This window comes from Stenella coeruleoalba (genome assembly GCF_951394435.1).
Source record: "Stenella coeruleoalba genome assembly, chromosome: 3".
In the NCBI taxonomy this organism is placed as follows: domain Eukaryota; kingdom Metazoa; phylum Chordata; class Mammalia; order Artiodactyla; family Delphinidae; genus Stenella; species Stenella coeruleoalba.
In genome coordinates this window covers 160,878,554-160,904,278 of record NC_137148.1, presented here as the reverse complement: position 1 = coordinate 160,904,278, position 25,725 = coordinate 160,878,554, and the positions used below count along the sequence as shown (strand labels likewise).

At 49.7% G+C, this 25,725-nt stretch overlaps 2 protein-coding genes across 3 annotated transcripts in view; both read right to left on the bottom strand.

The window, feature by feature from the left end:
* Window positions 1-15,816, bottom strand: part of AP1M1 (adaptor related protein complex 1 subunit mu 1) — a 29,876-nt gene extending 14,060 nt beyond the window's left edge. The window contains exons 1-6 of one of the 2 annotated variants that reach the window (XM_079918458.1): window positions 15,625-15,774; window positions 10,111-10,230; window positions 9,839-9,995; window positions 7,298-7,365; window positions 5,433-5,563; window positions 4,444-4,591 (exon numbers count right to left, since the gene is read on the bottom strand). In XM_079918458.1, coding sequence (XP_079774584.1) covers window positions 4,444-4,591; window positions 5,433-5,563; window positions 7,298-7,365; window positions 9,839-9,995; window positions 10,111-10,140 — 534 coding nt within the window. In that variant the 5' untranslated portion in view covers window positions 10,141-10,230; window positions 15,625-15,774. Of the gene's footprint in view, window positions 1-4,443; window positions 4,592-5,432; window positions 5,564-7,297; window positions 7,366-9,838; window positions 9,996-10,110; window positions 10,231-15,624 lie in introns of both variants that reach the window. The other variant, XM_079918457.1, reaches the window with a different exon arrangement.
* Window positions 15,817-17,974: 2,158 nt separating this feature from the next.
* FAM32A (family with sequence similarity 32 member A) lies at window positions 17,975-23,566 on the bottom strand. Its single transcript, XM_079918067.1, has 4 exons — window positions 23,440-23,566; window positions 23,208-23,349; window positions 19,445-19,498; window positions 17,975-19,134 (listed from the first exon to the last, which is right to left on the bottom strand). Exons 1-4 carry the CDS (start codon window positions 23,511-23,513, stop codon window positions 19,066-19,068), a joined length of 339 nt encoding a protein of 112 aa, XP_079774193.1. The 5' UTR covers window positions 23,514-23,566; the 3' UTR covers window positions 17,975-19,065.
* Between the last annotated feature and the right edge of the window lie 2,159 nt (window positions 23,567-25,725).

Genomic DNA, 25,725 nt, shown 5'->3' with positions numbered 1-25,725 from the left:
GAAATAAAGACATTCTCAGATGAAGGAAAATGAAGGGAATCTGTAGCCAGTAGGCCTGTTTTGAAAGAATTGCTAAAAGAATCTTTTTAGATGGAACTGAAATTGTACCAGAAGGAAACCTGGAAAATTGGAAATGAGGGGAGAGCAACAGAAATAGTAAATATCTGGGTAAATATGGTCGAGAGTCTTCTTTTTCTCCTCTTGAGTTCTTTAAAGTATGTTTGACAATCGAAAGCAAAAATTTTAACACTGTCTGATATGGTTTTCAATGTATATAGATGAATATACAGGACAACTCTATGATGGGGCAGTAAAGTTTCTAAATTCCAATTGAAGCTGTAAAATATTAACTCTAAGTAGAGTATTTTATAGCAACCACTAAAATAACTATACGAAGAAAAAAAAGATAGAGTGAAGAAACAAAATGGAACACTACAAATGTTCAAAAAGATCACAGAAAGATAGGAAAAGGAAACAAAGGAATGAAAAACAGAAGGCAAGTAATAAAGTGGTATATTTTAATCCAAGCAAATTAACAGTTACAGTAAGTATAAATGCTCTAAATATATAAAAGACAGAGACTGTCAGAATGGATTTAAAAAATGACTCAATTATATGTTTTCTACAAGATATGGCACAGGTAAGTTAAAAGTAAAAGGATTAAAAAAAAAGGAGTAAAAGGATAGAAAGACATACACCATGTAAACACTAATCAAAAGAATTCTGGAGTGACAATATTGATAGCAAAACAGACCTCAGAGCAAAAAAATTATCAGGAATAAAGAGGGACATTATATAATGATAAAGGGGTCAGTTCACCAAGAAAACAGAAGAATCCTAAATCCATTTGCACCTAATAACAGAACTTCAAAATATGTGAAGCAAAGACACAGACAAATTCACAATTTATAGCTGGAGATTTTAATGCTCCTCAGTAACAGGTAGAACCAGTAGACAGAAAATTAGCAAGAATTGCTAGAAGAATTGAACAATGCCATTAACCAACTGGATTTAATTGGTATTTACAGAACACTCTCTCCAACAAGAGCAGAATATACATTTTTTTCAAGGGTACATGGAACATTCACCAAGATAGATCATATTCTGGATCATTAAAACAGACCTTAACAAACTTTAAAGAATTGACAGTATATAAACTATATTCTCAGACAATAATAGAATTAAATTAAAAATCAATGACAGGGACTTCCCTGGTGGTCCAGTGGTAAAGAATCCTCCTTACAATGCCGGGGACGTGGGTTCGATCCCTAGTCAGGGAACTAAGATCCCACGTGCCACAGGGCAAATAAGCCCACGTGCCACAACTACTGAGCTTGTGCGCCTCAACTAGAGAGCCTGTGTGCCTCAAACTACAGAGCTCACGTGCTCTGGAACTTGCGCACCACAACTACAGAGCCCATGCACCCTGGAGCCTGGGCGCCACAACTAGAGAAGAGAAAACCTGCACGCCACAGTAGAGAGAAGCCCGTGCGCCACAATGAAGATCCCACATGCTGCAACTAAGACCTGATGCAGCCAAAAATAAATCATAAAAAATATATATAAATAAATAATAAATAAATCTTTTAAAAAAATCAATGACAATGAGATAACAGAAAAACCTGCAAACATTTAGAAATTAAACAACACTTTTATTAAATAAGCCATGGGTCAAAAAGAAAGTCTCAAGGGAAATTTGAAAATATTTTGAACAAAAATGAAAATCCAACATATCAGTGTAGGATACAGCTAAAGTAGTGCTTAGAGACAAATTTATAGCATTAAATGTTTATATTAGAAAAGAAGAAAGTTTCAAATTAGTATCTTTAGTTTCCACTTTAAGAAACTAGAAAAAGAAGAGCAAAATAAGCCAAAATCATGAGGAAGAAAATATTAGAGATAAGACCAGAAATCACTGTGACTGAAAACAGAAAAATAATAGAGGAAATCAATGAAATCAAAAGTTGATTCTTTGTGAAAATCAATAAAACAGATAAACCTCTCATAAGATTGACAAAGAGAAAGGAAAGAACATAAATTACCAATGTCGGAAATGAAAGAGAGTGTATCAGTACAGACCCTGTACACATGAAAAAGGTAATAAGGGAATACTATAAACAACACTGTGCATAGAAACTCAGTGACTTAGATGAAATAGATCAATTTCTTAAAAACAGCAAACTACCAAAACTCACTCGAGATGAAACAGAAAATCCAAATAATCCTATAACCATTAAATAATTGAAATTCGTACTGAAAAATAAATCTCCAGGCTCAGATAGTTTTGCAGGTGAATTCTACCAAATAAAATTAAAAATAAGCAATTTACAATGGCTTCCAAAAAATGAAATACTTAGGTATAAATCTAACAAAAAATTTGTACATGGTAAAAACTAGAAAATGCTGATGAAAGAAATCAAAGATGACCTAAATATATAGAGAGAGACATACTGCACTCATGGATTGTGAGACTTAATATACTAAAGATATCAAATCTCCCCAAATTGATTAATAGAGTTATTTAACACAACACCAATCAAAATCCCAGACAAGCTGATTCTAAAACTCTACACAAAGGAACTAAAGAGCTGAACAATTTTGAAAAAGAAGAATGTTGTGAGAGTCACATTATCTGATTTTCAGACTTACTATAAAGTTACAGTTATCAAGACAGTGTGGTTATTGGTGAAGGAACAGATATACAGATCGATGGAAAAGAACAGAGTCCAGAAATAGAGTTGCACAATATGGCCAATTGTTCTTTGACAAAAATGCAAAAGCAATTCAATGGAAAAAGGATAATATTTTCCAAAATGATTTTATAACAAATGAAAAAAAATGTTCAATATGCAAAAAAATGGATATATGCCTCACACCTCAAATAAAATTTAAGTCAAAAATATCATAGATCTAAATGTAAAACTATAAAACTTCTAGAAGAAAATTTAGGAGAAAATCCATGTGACCTTGGGTTTGACAATGAGTTCTCAGACATGGCACCAAAAGCTTAATCAATTTAAAAAGCTGACATTTGGACTTTCTCAAAATTAAAAACTTTTGCTCCGTGAAAGACAATGCCAATAGAATGAAAAGAAAAGTGACAGACTAGGAGAAAATATTTGCAAATCACACATGTGACAGAAGACTTTATCCAGAATATATAAAGAACTTTCAAAACTCAACAATCAGAAAACAAACAACTCAAAAATGATCAGAAGGTATGAAGAGACACTTCTCCAAAGAGCATAATGATGCCAAAGAAGCACATAGAAAGATGCTCAACATCATTAACCATTAGGGAAATGCACATTAAAGCCATGGTGAGACACCTATTAGGATGACAGAAATAAAAATGTTGATCAAGGATGTGGAGCAACCGGAACTCTCATCTGCTACTGGTGAAAATGCAAAAATGTTAACAGCCACTCTGGAAAACAGTTTGGCAGTTTCTTACACAGTTAAACATACACTTACCATATGACCCAGCAATCCCACTGCAGGGTATCTGCCGTAGAGAGATGAAAACTTCTGTCCACACATAAACCTATACATGAAATGTTTATAGCAACTCTTTTAACAACTGCCAAACGTTGGAAACAACCCAGATGTCCTTTGATGGGTGAATGGATAAACATACTGTAGTTCAACATATAAAATAAACAAATATAAGAAGAAATAAACTTTTGATAACAGAGTAACTTGGATGAATCTCAAAGGCGTTATACTGAAAGAAGCTAGATTCAAAGTGACACACACTGTATGATTCCACTCATACAACAATCTCAAAAAGACAGAACTATAGTGATGAAGACCAGATCAGCAGTTGCCAGGGGTTGGGAACAGGCAGGAGGGTGTGACTACCAAGAGGCAGCATCCAGGGAGGTTTCTGAGGTGATGGAGTTTGTTCTGATTCCTGGTTATGATAATGGGTACACAAATCTGTACATGTGCTAAAATTCATAGAAAATATGGTCAATTACCAAATAGTCACTTAAAAAATAAAATTAAAAAACAAACGAACATACACAAAACAGTAAAAACCAAAAAACCCGAAAAACAAGTCACAGGAGAACTACATCTTATGTTCTCAGTTTCACAGAAAAACAATGTATGTCTGTATATCTACAGCACGAGGTCCCAAAGGATGACAATGAATCCTTAAGCGATGTGGCCTTTCTGATTACAAAGCCCTTCACTTTCAAAGTCTATACACTGCTTTTTTTTTTTTTTAATGATGTGCATGCATTCACTCTAAATAAGAACAGAAACTAATGAAGATAAAACAAGCTCACATTGCAATGAGCAGCCCAACCTGAATCCCGCTGATCTGCTATCACACAGAAACTACCTGTTTCTCAGGGCCTTGCTAGTTTTAAAAGTAGAGCTGCTTTTATTTCCAATCATGGAGAAGATAAAATTTAAAAAAAAGAAAAGGAAGCCTACCAGGAGATTGACGGACTCAATGACGTCCAAGAACACCTCGTTCTTCCGGTACTTGATGCCCTCAGAGCGCCAGGACACTGCGTTGGTGACGGTGGCTGGGGGCCGTGGGGCCCCTGTTTCCAACTTGTGGCCTTCCTGAGTTATGTACCTGTGGGCCCGGGCTCACAGTTAAGCAGCTCAGGCACAGACATTCTTCAAAACAGCCCCTCCCTGTAGCAGGCGCCAGGAAAGGCAGGCTCTGGTTTCACCTGAGGCTGTTTAACACAAGAATATCTTACGATTTCCAAAGCCTCCAACAAACTCTTCAGTTACAGTGAGTGCAGAGTGGTCACTTTTAGGGAGCCAAGGAGACAGCGTTGGTGAGGAAAACAAGAAGTGGGCATGAAGTGCTTCCCCTGCTGGGGGTGCAGAAGGGACCAACCTCCTAGGGGTGTAACCTGGTGACCCTGATTCCACTTGGGGAACAACAGATGTGAGATGTGCTGAAGTTCATGTGGCTTCTCTGAGTGTCCCTCTGCTCCCCTGTAAAATGGGAAGACAGCACCCCTGATTGTGAATGGAGTGAAAAAAGCGCTTGCACAGGGCCTGGTTCACAGGAAGTGCTTAATCCACGGTGACTGTTACTTGATGGGCAGGATTCCAAAGGAGGGAGATTTTTCATCATAGCTTCATTTATGACAATAAAAACAAAGGCAGGTGACTCCCTAATAACAAGCCATTTAGCACACTTCTGTGGATGGAAATGAAGACCTCGCAACAGGAAAAATGCTCATGCTACGCACGGATGCTGCGTGGAAAAAGGACCCACAACTGTCCCAGTGACTTAGTAAACTTCTGGTGCGGCTGGAGACAGGGCAGGGGGACCAACAACATGAACATACGTTTGCTTCCTCCACCTCCAAACCTGCTGACGACATCAATGTTGTGACATCACCCAGGAGGGGCCTGACCCCTGCCCCCCATCCCCGGGCCCCATCCCACCCACTCACTCCTGCAGGATCTTGCTGTCTGTGGTCTGGGGGTAGCCGAAGTCCATGAGCTCATCCAGCAGCTCGTAGATGATGACGAAGTTGTCGCGGATACTCTCCTCTTCCAGCTCCTTGAAATATTCCGAAAATACCTGTGGTGTTGCGTGGGGGGCAGATCGTTGAGAGGAAGGATGAGGACGGGATGAACGCTTGCACAAGTTCATTTGCCCTTCGTGCCCTGAGGCCCCTGCTAACAGCCCTTTTGTCCACGAGCTGCATTTGCCCGTTTCCCAGAGTGCTATGGACGAGGCCTTGGGCTCAGGAATGTGGGCAGGAGGACAGCAGTGGCCGCCTATGAGGCAGGAACCAGGCTGGGGGAGTACAGGCGTCAGGCCTGGTCAGAAGCCCCACCCCAGCGGGCCCACTCTCCTCCCCTCCCTGACAGACACTCCCAGGCCTGGGGCCCCTTCCCATCTTCTCTTTAATCCTGACTGTAACTATCACCCTTTGCCTCTGAGCCAGGAGTGACTCAGGTGAGGGACAAGAACCACTGTGGAGGGGACAAGTGGCTCTTCCAGCCTCCTCTGGCCTCCCTGAACTCCAGTCTGTACAGCTGTGCCTGCAGACGAATCTGCCCCATTTCAACAGAAAATTAAGAGGATCAAAGCAGGGATGCCAAAGGAGACAAAGGGAAGAGGAGCTTGGTCGAAGCTCTTTCATGAGCACAAACACTGAAGCAGAAAGGCAATGCCACACACTTCAGGGAGGAGAACCTTCCTCCTTCCCGCTTCCCCGTCTCCACACCCCAGGACTGCAACCGCTGGGCCTCTCCTCTGAAATCACAGGCAGCGCAGCCCGGCCTGCAACAGCTCTGGAATGCAGGCCTACTCCTCAGCCTGCACCCAGGGCCTCCCCGGGGGACATGCTGCTCTCCTGCCCCCATGTCCTCACTGCCCACACCAGCCTGTTCCCCAGCGTCTGGCGTAGATGGCTCCTGATCGGGCTGCACAGGGCATCATCTGAGGGATGAAAGCTTTCCTGGGCCCACCCCAGGCCTCCTGGGCCCATCGCCCGCTTTCTTCAACCCCACAGCCCCCACTTTGGCCGCGCCCCTCCATCTGTCTCCTGGAAATCGGCCTGGCCTCCCAGCTGCCTTCAAGTGCTTTTTCTACTCAGCAGCCAGAGATGATCTTACCTCGAACCAGGTCTTGTCAGTCTCCTGCTTAGTGCCCTCCACCATCTCTCGCGAGACTTGGAATGAAATCTGAACTCCTCGCTAGGCCCTGTACATCCCGCCCCTGCCCACCCCGCCCATCCCTATGGTCTAGCCCTGTCACCTTGCTGATAGCAGCCCCACACTCTGTCCCGAGCACACTGGCCCACCTGATGTTCCCTGACTGCACCACGTGCACTCCCCCGCCAGGGCCTTTGCATGTGCTGCTCTCTGCCTCCCCAGCTGTCAGCTGGGCCTGCTGTGTGTCACCTCTCTCCAAGGTAGGGCCTCAGGCCTCTGTGTTTAGGCCCCGCCCCCACAAGATTCCGAACAGAACTTGGCTCCGCCCTCCTCCTGCTTTTCCCACCTTCCTAATCTCTGACTCATCTGGTTACCCTCCACCCTTCCGCAGCCAGCTAGGGGGCATACCTGTCCCTCTTGGAGTCACGGCGCACCTGGCCTGAGCCCCACCTCCCGTTCGCTTTCCTCTCTTCACCAGGCAGAGGGGCAACTAAGGCCACAGAATCCCACTCACGGATCACGTGGAGCTCCCCCATCTCACTTCTGGGGTTCCAGCTCCAAACTCCCTAGGGATGCTGCAGCCCTCGGGAGGCTGGTATGGGGAGGCACACTGCAGTGCCAGGGTGACGGATTCCCCTGTGGCTCAACTCACCTGCACCACCTTGTAGAGGAAGGAGAACACCAGTGACACGCACGCGTTCTTCTTAGAGGTGGCGACCACTGCATGGCGGCTGCAGTCAAGGAGCGGTCAGAGGCCTGGGCTGCCACCCCACAGACCCCAGTTCACTGCATGTTTTGGAGCCACCCCAAGCCATGACTCGGCCCTCAGCGGGTTTCCGACCTCCTGGTCTGAGCTGGGCCTGGGACACAGCAGTTACAGCCAGAGGAGGTCCCGGCTCCCAGGGAGCGCTCAGCTGACAGAGGGGCAGCAGGGGGCACAGGGAACCCACCCCAGCTGCTGGGTAGCGGGGGCTGCCCTGAGGAGGTGATGCCTGAGCTGAGGGCTGAAGCCCAGGGTGTGGTAGAGGGCACTTCAGGTGGGACGAGCAGCCTGGGGCAGGAGGAGGTAGTGTGGGTCATCCAGGAGCGGAAAGCAGGAGCACAGTCGGCCCTTCTCCAAAGCCCATCGCTTACGTGACCCTCCTGAGGTCCAGGGCTCCCCAGGCAGGCTCCGGCGGAAGCAGCCGGGGCCAATTCTAGCTCAAGCCTTTCTTTGAGCCTTTGCCCCTGAAGCAAACCTTTTGAATGAAGCCTCCATTTTCTCACTAGTATGATGGGGGCCTGAGAGTGGATTTACTGAGGTGATGTATGTAAAGTGTCTGGCACACTTCCTCTGATGGGCGGGGGGGGGACGGCGGGGGGGGCGGGGTATGTCCTCACCTCTTGGGGTCAGTGTATACTGGGCACTTCCTGTTCCTCTTTCCTTAAAGGGCCTCAAGCCACGCAGGGAGGCCAGTTCCTGTGCACTGCGCCCTGGCCATTCACAAGCCTGTGCCACTCCAGTGCCAAGCTGTGAGCTCTGGGAGGGAGAAAGGGACTGCCTCTACCTCACTTCCTGCCTCAGCTGGCCCAGCGCAGGGCCCCAGGACATGGAGCTGGGCCAGTCAAAGGAGTGCTGGCTTCCCACCTCTAGTCCGGGCAACATGCCATCCAGGTGCTCTCTAAGGAGGGGCAGAGGGCACCTCTGACCCTCATGGCTGGGCCTTGCTGGAAACTGCCACCTGACAATGGAACTCAGGCTGGAACTCAGGCAGGGTGTGCTGGGCACTGGCACCCAGAGGGGCAAGCCCTCGATGTCTCCTCCCTGGCTGCCCATGCGTGAGACACTGGGGCCCAACTGGAAACTGGTCTGACGGCTCCTGCTGCGCTGACACAACTGCCCCTCCCTCTTCTCCATACCCGGGCAACCACTGCCCAGACCCAGGGCAGCTTCCAAGATAGCCAACTCTTGGCTCACAGGCCACCTACCATACTCTACAGAGCTGCCCCTGAGGCCTTCCAGAGAGGTGTGAAGAAACAGAGGCACGATGAAGGGAGCCAGACCTCAGGGCACTGGGTGAAGGTCCCAGGCCAACACCTCCCGCCCTGTAACATGTACACAAATCACTAGGGATGGCCTTGCTACAATGCAGATTCTGACCCAGCAAGGCTGCATGGCATCTGGGATTCTGCATTTCCAAAAGGCTCCCAGGGGATGCTCGGGCCCGTGGACCACACCTGCACTAGCGAGGTCCTGTGTGTCTCCATGAACACGGGAAAGGGGAGAGAACCCATGTCTGCTGGGTGTGATGCATCTGCACCAGCTCAACGGACCCTAACAGTCCTGCTCGCACCGGACTGTGGGAAGGTGAGGACTTGCCCCCAGTCACATAGCTACTGGAGCTTGGGTCTGAACAGGGCTGTGTGCGGCAAAGCCACGCCCTTCTTGCAGCAGTGCGGATACCAGAATGTGCCTGACCAAAGCCATGGGGGGCTGGTCAGACCTCACGGATGGAAACTGGCTCAGCCAGGTCTCCACATGAGCCTGAGCACGGGGGGCTCTGAGATCTGGGCAGGGTTGGGAGGAATCTCTCCCCTCCTCTGTATCCCACCACCCTTCATGATCCAGGCCACCGCCCTGCCCACCTCCGCCTCCCCACCCCGCCCTATGGCCACTTCTGATCCCTGAAGTCTGGCATCCACTCAGCAGCCAGAGACTTTCAGAAAATGCAAACGTGCCCGTGTCACCCCTCTGCCTGAAACCTTCCGAAGACTTCCCAACACACTTAAGGTGATTTCCTATGAGGCCTTGCAGTGCACACCCTGCTGACCACTTGGGCCCTGCTCCTACCATGCAACCCCCTCCAGGGCTCGTCACCCCCCACTACAGCTTCGGAATGAGACTTCGCCTGGGCTAGTGCTCCTCGTGCCGGCCAACTCCCGTGGCTGGCAGACACCTGGCCTTCCTGCAGGTCTCCTCCAGGATGTCACTTCCTCAGGGAACCCTTCCTGGCTCCCTGGACCTCTGTCACACTGGTCATCCTTGGGCAGCAGGGAGCTCCAGAAAGACAGGGCTGTGCCTCATGCGCCCCACTGGCCTGAGCCAGCCCTGGGTCGGCTGGGTCAGGGGCCGGCAGCCCTCAGTTGCACGTGTGTGTGAATGCACACACATGTCCACACGGGGCCCCCTGGGAGCCCCCTAGCCAAGGGATACGATACAGGTTGTTGTGCTTGATCCACATGAAGCGGACTCCCCCATGGGCCAGGATAGGTGACAGCATCCCCTCCTCCTCTTTCTCCATCAGGATGGGCATGAAGTGCTCCACCTCCGACATGTCCACGTCACCGCGGTAGTTCCGGCAGATGAGCACCTGGGTGGAGGTGGAAGACGGGGAAGACACTTTCACCTTGAGTTCCACCAGCTGGATGGCTGGGGTGGCGGGTGAGACGCACCAGCTTCCTTCCCTCCAGGGACCCCAAACACACCTGTCCATCAAAGGGCCATCTGATCTCCATCCCCCAGGGGATTCCTCAAGGAAAGCATTTCGCCAAGTGAACTTCCACAGGGGCCAGTGGGAATCTTCCCAGAGGGAGCGTGGAGGGGGGCTATGGGGCAAGAGTCCAGGACCGCGTCACTCGGGAGATGCCAGGTTAAACAATGTCCCATAGGCTCTCATTGCAGATCTTCTCAGAGCCTTTCTGTGCTAATGAGCCCTGCTCTTCTGTCTGTGTCAGGAGAGGGACACTGCTAAGTGTTCACATCTACCAGAACCTGCCTGTGGCCTGAAGAGAAGCTCTTCTCCTCATCTCTCTCTCACGGCCTGTGGGTTTGGATGTGAAGCATCACTGCCGATAGGAAAGGAAAATGGGACAACCACTGTGGTAAAGTTTGACAGGTTCTCAGAAACTTCTAATCCAGCTTATAACCCAGCCATTACTCTCTTAGGTATTCACCCAAGAGAAAGGAACCATACGTCCACATGAAGATGCATGCATGGATGTTCACAGCAGCTTATTTTAAATAGACTCAGGCTGGCGAGAATGCCAACGTCTTCAACAGGTGAATGGAGACATAAACTGTCCAGCCACACCATGGAACACTCCTCAGCTATGAAAAGGAATGACTACTGACACTGGCAACAGCATGAGAGAATCTCAGGATCACTGAGCCGAGTGAAAGAAACCAGACAATGAAGAACATATCTACGTGATTCCACTGAAATAAATAAATCCTGGGAAATGGTAACAGAAAACACATCAGTGGCTGCCTGGGGACAGGCTGGATACAGACGGGTGTGAGGAAGCTTTAGGGGGTGATAGAATATGTGTTTATGGTTTCCTGGGTATACACAATGACTGAACTCATCAAACTATATGCTTTAAATAAACACAGTCTGTTACATGGAAGTTACACCTCCCTGAAGGAATGAAAAAGGAGGTGTGAAGCTATGCCATTCTGAGCAAGGCCCCATTTGGAGATGCCGCCTAGAGCTGCTGCCACTCTTGTGTGTCCATGAGGACAGCTGGCAGTATAACTCAGTCATATGCTGAGAATGACACCACAGAGCTGACCAGCCTGGGAGCCGCCTGCCTCAGAACCTGTAGTTTCATAAGATACATTGTCTTACTGTTACAAGCCAGAGAGAGAGAGACAGAGAGACAGAGAGAGAGAGAGAGAGAGAGAGAGAGAGAGAGCGCGCGCGCAGGCGAGTGAGCAGGCGAGAGAGAACCTTCCTTTTCTAGTTTCTCCTTTGTGGCCTATGGGCAAGGGACCCTGTGCCCTCACTGCTGTTCAGAAGGCCTCTTAGAGACTCAGCACCCAGTGGGTGAGCTTATGGGTACCTGGACCAGGCCCTGGCACAGGGATTCCCACATACCCTCTCATATATTCTTTGCCAGGAGTATATATTGCCTCATATACTCCCCCCACCATGAAGCAGGACTGATATTTTTAAAGAGATGGACAGTGATGTCCAGAGAGGTGGCACCACCTGCCTGAGGTCACACAGCGAACAAAGGTGAGCCAGGATTCTAACCCCACTTCTCACTCCCTTCAGGGCCACTTCTGCTTGATAAATATTGCTTTCCTGGGCTTCCCAAGCCCACCTTCTACCCCATGTATCCAATTTTGGGGGATGCCACAGGCATGGAGTCCCCGGGCCCCCAGTGTGTTCAAAGGAAAGAGCAGGGAGCAATTTATTTTGCTCACCTTCATCACCAAGGCTGCAGAGAGGTCCACTCATTCATACCGTCTACCATACATCATGCTGGGCCTGGAGACACAGGGGTGACCAAGACAAACAGGGTCCCTGCACTGAGACAGCTGGTCAGGGGGAAATGAGAGACTCTGCAAGGGTATGACCTTCAAACTGAGGCCTGAGGGGACAGGCAGGATAGAAGCAGAGGGACCAGTGTGGCTAAAGCCATGGGGTTAAGGGTGCAGCCCATGTGGGCACACCTAGGAGCACTGGTTAGGTAGAGTAGGGGCAGCCTCGGAGCTCAGGCTGCAGGTCAGGACAAAGGCAGGAGACAGGACAGATTGGAGGGAGGCAGGCAACGAGGGGACAATCCTCAACCCTTGGTGCTGATCCTGACCCCACAATTCCTTCCTCGCAGACAGTGAGACAGGCATTCTTAAACAGAATCAGATCAGATTGCTTCTTGTTTAAACTGCTGCTACCCCAGCCTCCCCTCATACAGAACAAACTGCAAGTCCATCCCCATGGCATGTCTTCACAGCCCCTCCAATGCCTCTCCATCCATGCTCCCCAGACTCACCCCATTCCAGCCATCCTGGTCAGCACCCTAGCTCTCTCTAAGCAATCTACATTTGCTCCTGCCTCAGGGACTTTGCACTTGCAGTTCCCTCTGCCCAGAATGCCCTGGCCTAGATCTTCTCGGTTCTTAGACCTGAGCTCAGATGGCACCTCCTCCAAGAAGTCTTCCCTGCTCACCCTGGCTAAGATCATATCCTGCCCCTTTCCACTCCCAAGCCCACTTCACCTTCACTGCCCACATCACCACTGCATTATATATTCATATCCTCATTTATCATCTGTCGCTTCTACCAGAGTCTAACACTCCCTGAGAACAGTGACCACTTTCGTCTCGTTTACGGCTGTGTCCCAGCACCCACAACAGAGCCTGGCCCATAGTAGCTGCTCAGTGAAGTCTGTGCAGTGAACATGGCAGTGAGGAAAAGGAGGCCAGGATAATGCCCATGTCTCCAATGTGGGCAGCTGCATGGATAGTGATGTCAATCACTGAGATGGGGAGAGAGAGCAGGGCTGGCAGGCGGCAGGGAGCTCATCTGGGGAAATGCCAAGTTTGCGGTGGCCGTGAGACCTCCAAGGTGTCCTGGAGGCCTGTGGATCTCCAGATAAGTGCTCTGGACTTTGGAACAAATTTGAGAGTCATTGGCACAGTGACATAAATCAAAGTCTGCCTCAAGGAGAGCAACAGTACGGGAGGCACGCCAGGCCCAAGCACGAGGAGCTGACGTCCAAGGGGAGGGCAGAAGATGAGGGGCAGCAGTCAGTGAGAGAAACGGGGAAAACAGAGAGCACAGCAACCTCGAGGCCAACAGAAGCCTGCTGAGGAGGAGCATAGTAGTGGTGTCAGAAGCTGCAAAGAAGCAAGAAAGATAAGGGCAGAGAGATATCCATGGAGGGCTTTCTATCAGCTGAATGTGGCCCCGCTGGTTTCCTTGGTGATCAGAGGCTCTGGCTGGCAGGCAGATATGCGGTTGTGAATTTCCTGACTTTATTTTTTATTAAATGAAGTCTGCGCAGAAGGCAAACTTTCAAAACATGAGGTCCATGGGGAGTGGAATAATAAATGGTGTGATGGTCACTGAGGATGGGAGGCAAACCCACAGCTGCCTCAGGAGCTTCCTGAAAGGCACGTATAATCATACTTCTTCCAGGCTATTGTCTCCTATGGTGGCTGTTCCTTCTTGGGATCAAAGTGGTTCCCTCTGTCCTGCTCTCCCATCTGGACATCCTCAACACCCACGGCCCTCTTGGTATCATCCTCCAGGCTCCAGCATTACCCAGGACTTTTGGCTTGCCAGCGCCAGCGGGCCCACTGTGACACCTCCTCGTTCACCTGACTGCCACCTGGTCACCTTCCCAGCTCTGGCATCTCCCTCCTCCAGGAAGCCTTCGTAAACACTTCTCCTCCCGCCAGCCCAAACTGAGGCTGGGTAACTGCATTACCTGGGGCCTTGTCCTTGTGGCTAATGGGATCTGACCATTTGGATCCATGTGTCTGCTTGGATCTGTCAGCTTCCATGCACCTCCCCTACCGGAGCTCAAGGTCCGTGGGGACTAACATGGCCTGTGGACCATGGGTGGTGCTGAGCCTGCCTGGTGTGTCTGCTCACCGAGTTCACACACTCGCCCTAGGTCATGCAGCTGAGCAGCAGAGACAGGTTTTGAGCTCAGCCCTAACTCCTCAGTCACAGAGCGATGGTCCGTACTGGAATTGGTGCCTACTAGGTGCTCATGAAATGTTTGCTGAAGAAATGAGTGATCTGAGTAGGCAGCCTGTAGGACCTCTGGTGACACAGTGGCCAGGGAGGAAACAAGAACACGTGCTACAAAGACTTGGGGAACACTGCACCCTCCCAGCCCCTGGTGTGCCCTGTGTCTTTCTTTGCCTCCAAGAAGGTTGAAGAAGGGAGCCTAGTACTGGGTCTCACTAGCTGTTGACTTTGGGTGGCATCCAAGGCAGGCAACCCACTTAAGGGACTCTGGGAAAGTGCTGGGGGTGGGGAATGGAGCAGCAAGGGACAGTCACTTCACCTCTTCACTCCCTGCTGCTTCTGAGCTAACTCCTGCCCACTTCACCTAGGCCCGACACCGGTGTTTCTTTCACTCACTGATGTGGGGCTTGTTTAATATTGTTGGTTCTGCCCTATTCTTGTTACTCCCCAATGCAAGAGGTCTCTTGGCTTCTAGCTGGGATGGACTTGGGGGAAGGCAGCAGGTCACTTCTGAAAAGTTTTGAGATCCCTCCTTTATGAAGCTTTCCCAAAAACCCCTGGGAAAGGCACCCAAGGCCTAGTTATGTCCAATTCCTCCTTCATGTCTCAGCCGGGTTTGTCACTCCCCCTGGGCAGCCCTTCCTGACCCCCAGCAGAGGCTGACTCTCCCTATTATATCATCACTGCTCCACCACTGCAATTTATATTTATTTGTGCTTTTTGAGATCAGTGTCCCTCTACCACCAGATTTTGAGCTCCAGAAGGACAGGGACTGATTTCTGATTTTGCTCCCCAAAGGCAGCCCAAAGCTTAGCACCCTGCCTGGCACTTAGTAGGTGCTCCTCAAATATCAGCTGAATGAACAATTGATTCTGGGTTCAACTCCTAGACCTGCCACTTCTCTGTGACCGGTGTGACCTTGGGCAGATTGCATCGCCTCTCTGTGCCTCAGTTTCTCCCTCTGTTAAATGGCACTCCCACCACCCACTTCACCTGACCCTTGTAACTCAATGTCACAGTGAACGTTAAGAAATCCCTACAGGGACTGGCACAGAAAAATCGCTGAATAAACATAAGCTGCTGCGCTCCCAGAGGGCGGGACTGGCCCGAGGGCACACTGTCCCCGCAACGCCTCACCACCTCTGGTCAAGGGTCGTGCAGCCCCTCGGCGCCAGGCCTGGCTTCCAAGCGGGCTGCGGCCAGCGCTCCCCGGCCCCCACGGAGGCCTGGGCCGCCAGCCCACAGGGGTGGGGGATGAGGGTCTTGCAGCCGGTTACCTGGCAACGGCGGCAGCCCACTGCGTTATCTAGCAACGAGGCAGGGCTAACGCGGACCTAAGACCTCTTCCTGGATACTTAGCAACAGGGTGGAGGCCTCAGGTTCTGCCAAACGGCTTCCTTGCCTAAAACCAGGATGGCTCCCATTGGCCGGTTAACTAGCAACAGGGTGGGTCCCCATGGGGCGAGGCCCCCGCCAGTTGCCTGGCAACGCGGAAGGTGGGGCGCCCTCGGTACCTTGCCCTTCAGGTCCAGCACGTAGACGGCACTGGCGGACATGGTGGCTGCGGAAAGCCTCGGCACTGGCCGAGGGCGGCGGCGACAGCGGGGACTGCCAGGCGGTGAGCCAGGCCGGGTGCGCCCCGCGACAGTTCGTTTCCACTTCCGGTCCGGGGAACCTCGCGCGGACCGTTATGTCCGGCCGGGAACGAGCTGCCAAGAATGCGCCGGCGCAGGGCGCAGGGCGCGCAGGCGCAGTAAGTCCAATGCGCCCTAACTTCCCGTTCCTCCCTCAAGCATCCCGGAAGTAAGCCGAGAGGGGCGGGGCGGGGCGGGGCCGGGCCGACTGAGGCAGGGCACTCTAGCTGCCTGACTGGGCGAAGCCCCTGCAGCTGAAAACCCTACTTTGTGGGCCAAGTTAGGTAAGAGATCCTTGTGGTTGAACCCACCTGGGGCCCAGCCGTATGGAACTCATAGCCTGGTGGGGAAGTCGAAAACAAATATACAGTCACCAACTGTGATACCCTTTATAGGGAGGGGTAAGGTGGTGGTTACTTGGAAAGAAGTTAAACTCTCTGGCAATTGAGCCGTAGCAACAGTCAGTTCCTGTCACCTGTCAGTGTCAACGTTTGTCAGTGGACAAGTGTTTCAGTTTATTGCCTGAAATGATCTCCTGAAAGCCACACCCCACTGAACCTAGGCAAAAAGCAGGTGATTTATTTCTGTAGTTAGTGGTCACTGTGGGTAATGCAAACTGTGACCCTAATTAATCTAATTGAATTATATCTCATTTGCTTTTATGAATACTCGGCCTTTGGAGAAATGCCTGCATTCTGTCCCAATGAACCATCACAGTGCCCTGGGCCCAGTCCTGCAGTATCAGAACCATTTACCCAGGCTGCTTGCCTCTCTCTTCTTTTATCTTCTCTACTACCTCCACTTGGGGTTTTCAAAGACAGTTTTTGCAACTCTGTGGTTATACATCCTCTACTTGGGGTAGAGATGTAAATGCAAGAAAATCCAGAGAAGAAAACTGGAATCTTTAAAGGTTATCAAGTGAATCCTGGGCTGGAAGAATTCTTCCACAAAGCAGCCAACTGAGGCTTTTTGACATCAACTCTCTCTCAAGAAATCCTACCGTGCCTAGCCTCATACCTTGCCCAATTTACTGCAGTGTTTTAGAAAAACATGTCTTTTTTCTAACTACAAAACTGTACATCTCACTGAAGGAAAACTGAGGAAATGCCAAAAAGCATAAGGCAAAAAGAAAAGCCACCCAGGAGAGGCAACCCTTTCCATTATGGAGGATTTCTTTTCAGGCTTGCTGTGGGCATTTTAAATGTTTAATACAGTATCGGGGGGCTAGGAGGACAAAAGTCTTTTGAGGAAACAAAGACTTCCAAGTGCCAACAGTACTGTCACAGTAAACACTGTTTACACATAAGTTACTTGTAACCTCCTTTTCTCCATATGCGAAGGAATTTGAATCATATCTGAATTTCATTCTTGGCAGTTAATGTATAAGTCAGATTTGACCTCTGTGACGTCTCCGAAAAGACCATACTGATTGTGCTAGACCAGAGTTTTTCAAACTTTGCTGCATGCTGGGGTCACCTGGGGAGCTCTGAAAAATCTCATGACGGAACCCCACCCCAGGTAGCATCAGTAGTTCTTAATGCTCCCCAGGAGAGCCTAACTTACAGATTTTGAGAACCACTGTGGTAGACTGTAAGTGATGGCCCTCAATAAACCACATCTTGTGATGTTCGTGCCCTGTGTAATTCCCTCCCAGAGTGGGTCTGGCAATGACTTGTGTTGGTGATGGAACAGGTTATGTAAAGGGAGATTCTGGAGGATGGTCTGGCCCCAGGCAAGTCAATGTAACTTACACACGAACTAAACTACACCTCGTGGAGCAGAACCATCCAGCTGAATGAGCATGGTCAATACACAGAATTGTGAGAGAGAAATTCCACTGTTTTCAGTCACTCAGTTTTGGAGCGATCTGATGGGCAGGGAGAATTGGAGTAGCTGTCTTCCCCACTACTGAAGCAGGCTTTTCACAGCGCCACCGCATCATGCTCACAGACCCCAACTGCTGACTCATGGATGGCAAAGGCCTGAAAGTGCCTTTCTACCAGTCAGTGGGGGAATCCACTGCAAGGAGCCATGCTAACCAGAGAGTATGTCACCTCCTTTAGGTGGGTTGCAAACCCCAGGTGGAAACACATGTCATCTAATTTTCTCCAAATTGAGGGAGAATAGTTGTTTTGTGGTACGCACATTCTTTGTGTGTGATAATCCTAAAGGCAGTGTTTCTAGTGGTAGTCAAACAGCCTGTAATTATGATACTCAGACTCACAGTTAATAACTTTTTTTTGTTTTATTCTGCATTTCACATATGACAGTCCCAAACCCAACACATGGTTTTGTTTTCTGCCTTTCTTATTCTCTCCGCACCTATGTCAACACATTTTTTCCCAACAGCATATGCAATCTGATCCTTATCTGGTGGGTATACAGAGGCCTTCAAAGATCCTGGCTCTCCAGCACGGGAACCTGAGTCCTTCCTTTTGACTACACTCACGTCTGTCTGTGCTGGGGGTCTGCCTCGGTCCCATCACCCTCGAGATGTCCTTAGGCCAGTAACGCCAAACATGTTATGTGCCAACTCTGAACAAATACGGGGGGCTGCTTGGAGCCCAGGGTTGAAGGTAAGATGGCAGGCTGTGCCTGGGTTCCATCACAAAGAATGCTGTGCCTGACTGGCAATGCCTGCCACGGCAACACCCACTAGACATGTCTGGAATGGGGATATATTGGGAGAAGAGGCTACATGCTGGCCACAGGTTTAGAAAGGGACAAGGTGTACGTTCCATCCTTGCCTTAGGTGGTTGTTCTGTTTCCCAGGCTGTGCTGTCTCACTGGCCAGAAGGCTGAGGGGGCAGACTGAAGACCATAGCTGCAAGTGGCTTCCCCAACCCCTGGATGGGAGAGCATAAGCCCCAATCTAGAGGGAGCTTGAAGGGCAGCCTGTGCAGGGCCCTACAGGGGTGTACATGCTGCAGGCCATGCTGGCATTAGCTCCTTGTCCTCTGGAGTCGGTTTCATCCAGGCAAAGCCAGCTGGCTGGCTGTCAAAGAGTCAGATACAACTCGGGGGTAAAACCACTTTTCCATGGCACTTACACAGAAATAACCTTAATCTCTGGATACGCTTTCCAAACTAAAAATGTTTCTCTTCTATGTGCTACTGAGAAATCAAAATAGAGTAAAAGGACGGTCTTATTTTAATCAAGTTCCAGAATGAGGACGTACAGCTTTGAAAAGCACTGTCTCAGCAGATGATGCAAGGATGTGTGTAAAAGAATGTTTCTAGAAAATACCAAAGGCGCCAAATATAACCCCAACTTTGCCTTCTGCTTCTCCTTGATGCCACTCCATACCCCAGGAGGGGAGGCTACTTTGTCCAGCTGACTTTGGGAATGTCATAGTGCTCCGTGAGTGTGTCCAGGTGTCTGTTGAAGTCCTGGAAAAGCCGAGGAGAAAGCCCATGTCAGCACAGACCCAAGCAGGGCACTAGGGATATGCAGCACTGCCCACTCCCACTTCTCCACATCCTGTCTCTCCTCAGTGAGCCCCTTCCTCTCAAAGCCACCCTGCCAGGCATTATAGATGCCTGAACCCTGGTCTTGCCCTTATATGACCCTGGGGAGGTTGGGTAAAGCACCCCCCCCCACCCCCACCAACACTCCAATGGCTCCTCTACCAGGCTCCTAGCCTCTGGGCCCAGCCTGGTCCCTACATGGCTCAGTCTCCCCCACCAGCACATGACTTACCTCTACTCTCTGCTTGTGGGTTTTGGATGCTTTCTTCAGGATCCTTTCCATTTGCTGAAGAGAGGAGAGAAATGGAGGTGAGTCACATGCCTGATGCAGCCCAGGCCAGCACACGATGGAAGAGGAGAGCCCCCAGCCAGCCTGGCTCTCACAGTTAGAATGGCTGGAGGTCTCAGGGTGAACACCTCGCCCCTCCCTCAACTCCACTCAGGTGGGTCCAGCAGGGATGCCTGACCATAACACACCCCGGTGGGAACTCACATCAGCTGCCCTTTGGTCTGAGTGGTGGGAAACGTCCTAGCACTGACTTAAGGAGAGAGACTCCGCTGGGAGCTGTACATGTGCTTCCTGCATCCTTGGGCAACTGACTGCATTCCCAGTTTGCAGAAAAAGAAAGCCTCAGAAGGGGTCTGAGGAAGGATAATAAATGAGGAAGGTAAAGAGCCTGACACAGAGTAGGTGCTTGAGTGACAGGACACAGAGCCAAGAGGGTTACAAGACCCAGATGGCCTTGACAAGTATGATGCTGGAACATGCACCCTGTACCACCATGACCTACCCTCATGCTTAACACCAATTATACCTGGTATGAGGTGAGAGCATGGGATGCAGAGCCACGCAGACCTGGGGCCGCACCTGGCTCCATACTTACTAGCTGGGTGACTGTGGCCGACTCACTTTGGTGCCCACCCCCGCCATGAACCGAGCTGCCTGGTACTGGTGCCCTGGTGCAGTCCTCTGTCGCACTGACTCTGGGTTGGTCCTGTGACACGGTTTACTTAACAGAATGCAGTGCCAGTGCTGGGCTGAAGCTGTAAGGAGACCTAGCAGGTTTTGCCTTGTGTTCTTGGAAGCTAGCCACCATTCGGGAAGTCTGATGACCTTGCTGCAAAGAAAGGACCTGGAGAATGAGATGACATGTGGGGAGGGAGGCCATAGAGGAGCAATGAGGCACCAGACACGTGATGGTGAAGCCATCTTGGATTTCCAGCCCAGATGGGCCTCCAGCCCCAGCTGCCATCTGACTGCACCAGGTTCCAAGGGAGGCCAGCAGAAGAACCAGCCAGCTAAGCCCAGGCAACCCACAGAAGCATGAGATATACTGTAGACTGCCCCTCCCTTTCCCTCCTCTTTCCTTTACTGCCTCTTCATCTCCCTCTATGTCCAGTCAGCTCCCACCTGGCTGACACTCCCTCTCCCTCTGAAGTATCTGCCTTGTCCATCCCTGCCCCTTCCTGCTGCTGTGAGCCCACGTGAGGCCCGTGTCTCCTCACGAGAGGCCACACTGACTTGAGCAGCTGTCACCAATGCCAGGCACTTTGGGGGGCTCTGCCCTCCCTCTTCTCACTCCACGCACCAAGTTCAGAGGGCGTCATGGGTGCTGTTGTAAACCCCACTTCACAGACAAGAGAGAATGAGGACCAGAGTGCACAGTGGGTGATGGGGCTGGAAATGCCAAGCTCTGATCCTTTCCACCAGGCTGGAGCCTTCCTTCCAGCTGTCCAGCCTATAAAGCCCACTGTGCTCAATCCAACACTCTTCCACAAGGGAATCTGCATTTCCCAACTGCACCTCGCTTTGTCCACACCTGCTCCCTTCTCTCTCATCCATCTCATGTACCTCCCTCTCTTCCCCTCTGTTTCTCTCTCTCTCTTCCTGCCCCCCTCTCTCCCTCCGCTGGGTCAAACCAAACCCTCAGGAGGATTTCTGGTATTCATTGCCAACAACGAAAACTTCACCTTGACCTTCTACCCTCCAGCTAGAGGCCCATTTCTCCATTCCCTTTGACAGCAAATCTCCCAAGATTAATTTCTAATCCTTGTCTCCATCTCTGCCTTTCCCTGCCCCCACTTGGATCCACTCTAATCAGCCTTTCCTCCTTCTCATACCAAATGCCAGCTAAGGGCTCTGAGTGCTCACCCGCCTAGACCTCCTGCCAGCATATGACACAATTGATCACGTCTTCCTTCTTGAAACACTTTCTCCACTTGGCTCCTAAGGACACACTCTCTCCTGGTATCCCTCCGTCCTGTGCTCCTTTGCAATTTCTTTTCTGCCACCCTCTGATCACCAGGGGTCAGATCCTAGACCTCCTCTGTCACTATCCTTCCTCAAAGGATCTCATGCAGTCCCCAGAGCAATTCCCCAATGTTGATCTGGGCCCAGACCTTTCCTCTAAACTGCAGATTCAGGTATCGAACTGTCCATGAGAATTCTCCACTTGGGTTTCTAACAGGCACCTCAAATTTAACTTTTAAAACGAAGATCTTGATTCCCCCCACTTTAGAAACCTGCTTTACTTACAGTCCTTCCTGTTTCAGTAAAACAGCACCTTCATTCACCCAGCTTCTCCCACCAAAAATCTTGGTCATCCTTGATTCCTTTTTCCCAGCCCACACCCAGCCCATCAGCTAATCTGGCTGTTCTTCCTTCAAAACCTATCCCAAACCCGATACATTCCATCACCTCCACTATTGCTGCCCTACTCTGAGGGGCCATTATTAGTCACTCTGATGGTTGCATGAGCCTCTCCCCCTCTCCACCCCAACTCCAGCAGTAAAATCCCAGCCCTGCCTCTGACTATAATCTTAAGGAACGGGCTTGAGCGCATTCACTTGTTAAATCCTCACCACCTATAAGGTTGGGACTTGAGTCCCACTTTACAGATGAAGAAATTAAGGTGTGGGAGGTGAGCCAACTTGTCCAGAGTTACACCACCAACAGTGGTAGAGACAGAATGGGACGCACGTCTGTCGTGTCAAAGCCAGTAAGTCTCTCTCTCTCTCTCTCTCTCCTTTTTCTCTCCTATGACTCAATTAGGCCTGGGAGTAACGAGTTAACTTTTTCCTGACGTTACTGGACCAAATCACCAAGACCACCATTAGCGTTTCTCAGCCTGGGCACTACTGATATGTTGGGCCAGATCAATCTTTGCTCTGGGGGACACTGTCTCAAGCCCTTCAGGATGTTGAGCAGCATCCCTGCCCACCCCCGCCTCACCCAAGCTGTAACAAACAAAAATGTCTCTAAACATTGCCAAATGTCTTCTTGGGGGTGGAGGTGGGGGACAAAATGGCCCCCAGTTGAGAACCACTGACCTAGACTGATTATTCCCCCCAAACGTAATGGGCTGAACGTATCTATCCTACGCTGACCTCTCCTACCCTTCGCCACCCAAATTTATTAAGTATTTTATATTAAGAGAAATCATTTTTCAGAGCCTGAACATACAACGTATTTGAAGCCGCCAAAGTCGTCATGGGAACACTTCGTGGTGACCTACAGCGGTAAGTAAGCCCATTTAATGTCAACAGCTAATATCCATTGAGCACTGACTTTATGCCAGACTGAGCGCCATTTGCCCGCGTTACCTCATCCAAAGTTCCATTCCTCTTAGGAGAAAGCATGATCCTGACCCCTACATGTGTGGAAACTGAGGCATCAAGAGGTGAGTCACTGACCAGTGTTACGGGTCAAACGAGCGACAGCGCTGGAATCCAAAGCCGGGTCTCTAGCTCTCCCCTCTGCAGTCCAATCCGGCCAGAATACCTTCTTGTCCTCGGAGCTCCCCCACCGTGGACTCTTACTCTCTTACTCACGCAGCATCTTCTCCCCGGAATTAAGGTCCTCACTGACCGCTTGCCCTCCCCGGAGCGTTCTGGGGTAGACCCTGGTTACGGGTCTCCGGGTCCTGCCTCTGAATCCACCCCAGGAGACCCAGGCCATCGATGCGGGACATCCCTAGGCTTCCCACCCGCCTTACCCGCTTCTCCTGCATCTTCTCGAAGGCCGCCTGGGCCGGTGTCCGCTTGTCCAGGCCGCGCCGCTTCTCCTCCTCGTTCTTTTTGCTTGTTCCCATCGCTTCCAGCAGTTTCGCCTTGTCTTTGTCCTTCTTTTTCTTCTTCCTGGGAGGGGAGACGGGGTAACGGCGGGTCAGAGGGCTACGCTCCGGGGTCTCAGGAAGATGCTCAAAGGGACAGCCTCTCGGGACTCACCGCTTAGTCACTCCGAGCTCTGCCACGCCTTTCAGCTTCAGGGGCGCCTTCTGGACCTGCTCGTAGGCCTCCATGGCGCTCGGCTAACGTCCGGAACGTAAAAAGGCCACACTTCCCGATTTTCACCCGAACGCCCGCCTTCCTTCCTTTTGATTGGCCGATCTAGGCTGTGCGCATGCGTAGTTGCACCTGGACGTGGGCCACACTTCCGGGTTCAGGGCGGGACTTAGAGAGTCAAGCGCGTCCCCACCTTCTGCATCCTGTTTCCTGCCACACTTCCGGCTTTGGCGCCCACTTCCAATTTCCCCCGCCTTGGGCACCTAGATCTGGGAAGCCTTTTTGACAAAGCACCGGTTTCCTAAAACCCAACGTTTTATTGAGTGTTTTGCGCGTTATTTGAATGTTCTGTTCTCCTTTATTGCCATATTTTGAGGATTCAATAGATAACCTAATTTTGTAAGCCTAATAAGTACTCCTTAGTTTTTCAGCTTTTGGTAAATGACGGTAGTATGTGAAATATATGTTCGTGGTATTTAAAATAAAAATCGATTTCATTGAGGTACAATTTATAAAGAGTAAAATGCACCCATTTAAATTGTAGCCTTCCACGAGTGTAGTCACATTTATACACCTATGTAATCACCTTCAGAATCAAGATAAAGAACATTCCTTCACCCCCAAATTCCTTTGTTCCTCTTTACAGTTAATTCTTCCATCCCTTTCCCCAGGTAACTCCAAATTTGTTTTTTCTCACGATAGGTCATAATGGTCTTTTTTTAAAGTTTCATATAGGTGGAATCATAAACCATGTGTTCTCTTGAGTTAGAGTACTTGCACTGGGCATAGTGTGTTTGAGATTCTGCCTGTTGTTGGGTATAACAGTACTGCATTTTTATTGGTAAGTGTTATTCCGTTGTAACTGAGTAGGACCCTTCCTGGAACACACCCTCCCCCACCCACTCACCCACCATGTCTTCTGCCTGCCTCTCGTTTGTAGAAGAGCTTTAGCCTCCTAGGCTGTCCCCAAGTTCCAAAGTGTAAATTTAATCAGAGAAGTGAAACCATGGAGAAAGAAAGGAAGACAAAGTAATAATAGGTCAGCCATTAAATAAAGTCAAGGGGACTTGCCTGGTGGTCCAGTGGCTAAGACTCTGCGCTCCCAATGCAGGGAACCTGGATTCGATCCGTGGTTGGGGAACTAGATCCTGCATGCATGCCGCAACTAAGACTCCGCATGCCGCTACTAAGACCCAGCATAGCCAAAATAAATACTTAAAAAACAAAACCAAAGTCAAGGACATTCAGTTCCTCCTCAAGGGCTACAGATAATATTCTGAGCCATACCCTTTGAGGGTTTCCCCACCAGGTAGAAGAAGTTAACTGTATGCTGACCACAAGCACATAGATCCCAGACCTGTTGGAACCAGAAGATTGACGATGTTGACTCCCAATTGCCTCCTGACCAACCAATCAGAAGAAGGTCCATGAGCTGATCACATACCCCACAATCTCCCTTCCTCACACTGTCATTAAAAATCTTTCCCTGAAAGCCTTTAGGGAGTTCAGGCCTTTTAAGCACTAGCCACCTGGACTCCTTGCTTGGCACCCTGCAATAAACACTACACTTTCCTTCACCACAGTCCAGTGTCAGTAAGTTGGCTTTACTGCACACAAGCAAGCGACCCAAGTTTGGTTCGGTAGCACAATTATATATAAATGTATTCAACTTGCTTATCCACTCCCCTGTGGATAGATATCTGGGTTGTTTCCAGTTCGTGGCTATAATGAACAGAGCTTCTGTGAACGTAGTATATATCTTTGTATGGACATATTTCTCACTTCTCTTGGGCTCACTCCAGATGCCTTTGCTTCTTGAGGTAGAATTGTAGCAAGATTTGGTTTTCCTCAGAATAAAATGTTGATTCTCAGCCACTCTGGCTTTGAGGCTGTGTTAAGAGAAAATAGTTGCAGAAGGTGTACCAAAAAACCTGATCTAATAGTGTCATAACACTTGGGACTCCAGTGAGTTGGGCTTTTAATTCCCTGATATCACAAGTAATTTGTTTGTTGAATAAGCAGAACTATTGTCATAACCAAAACACAGTTCTATCTTTGTTCCCTTCCATTCTTTTAAACATTATATTTTTCAATGTGGATCATCTTCCTCTGCCCTGGATGAAAATGCTGTCAGCCCCATGTCTCTCCTCTCATTTTTTCATGGAACATAGAGGGAACTCACTTTATGTAGTAAATAAGCCTCGAATCAATAAATGGAAAGACCTCAAA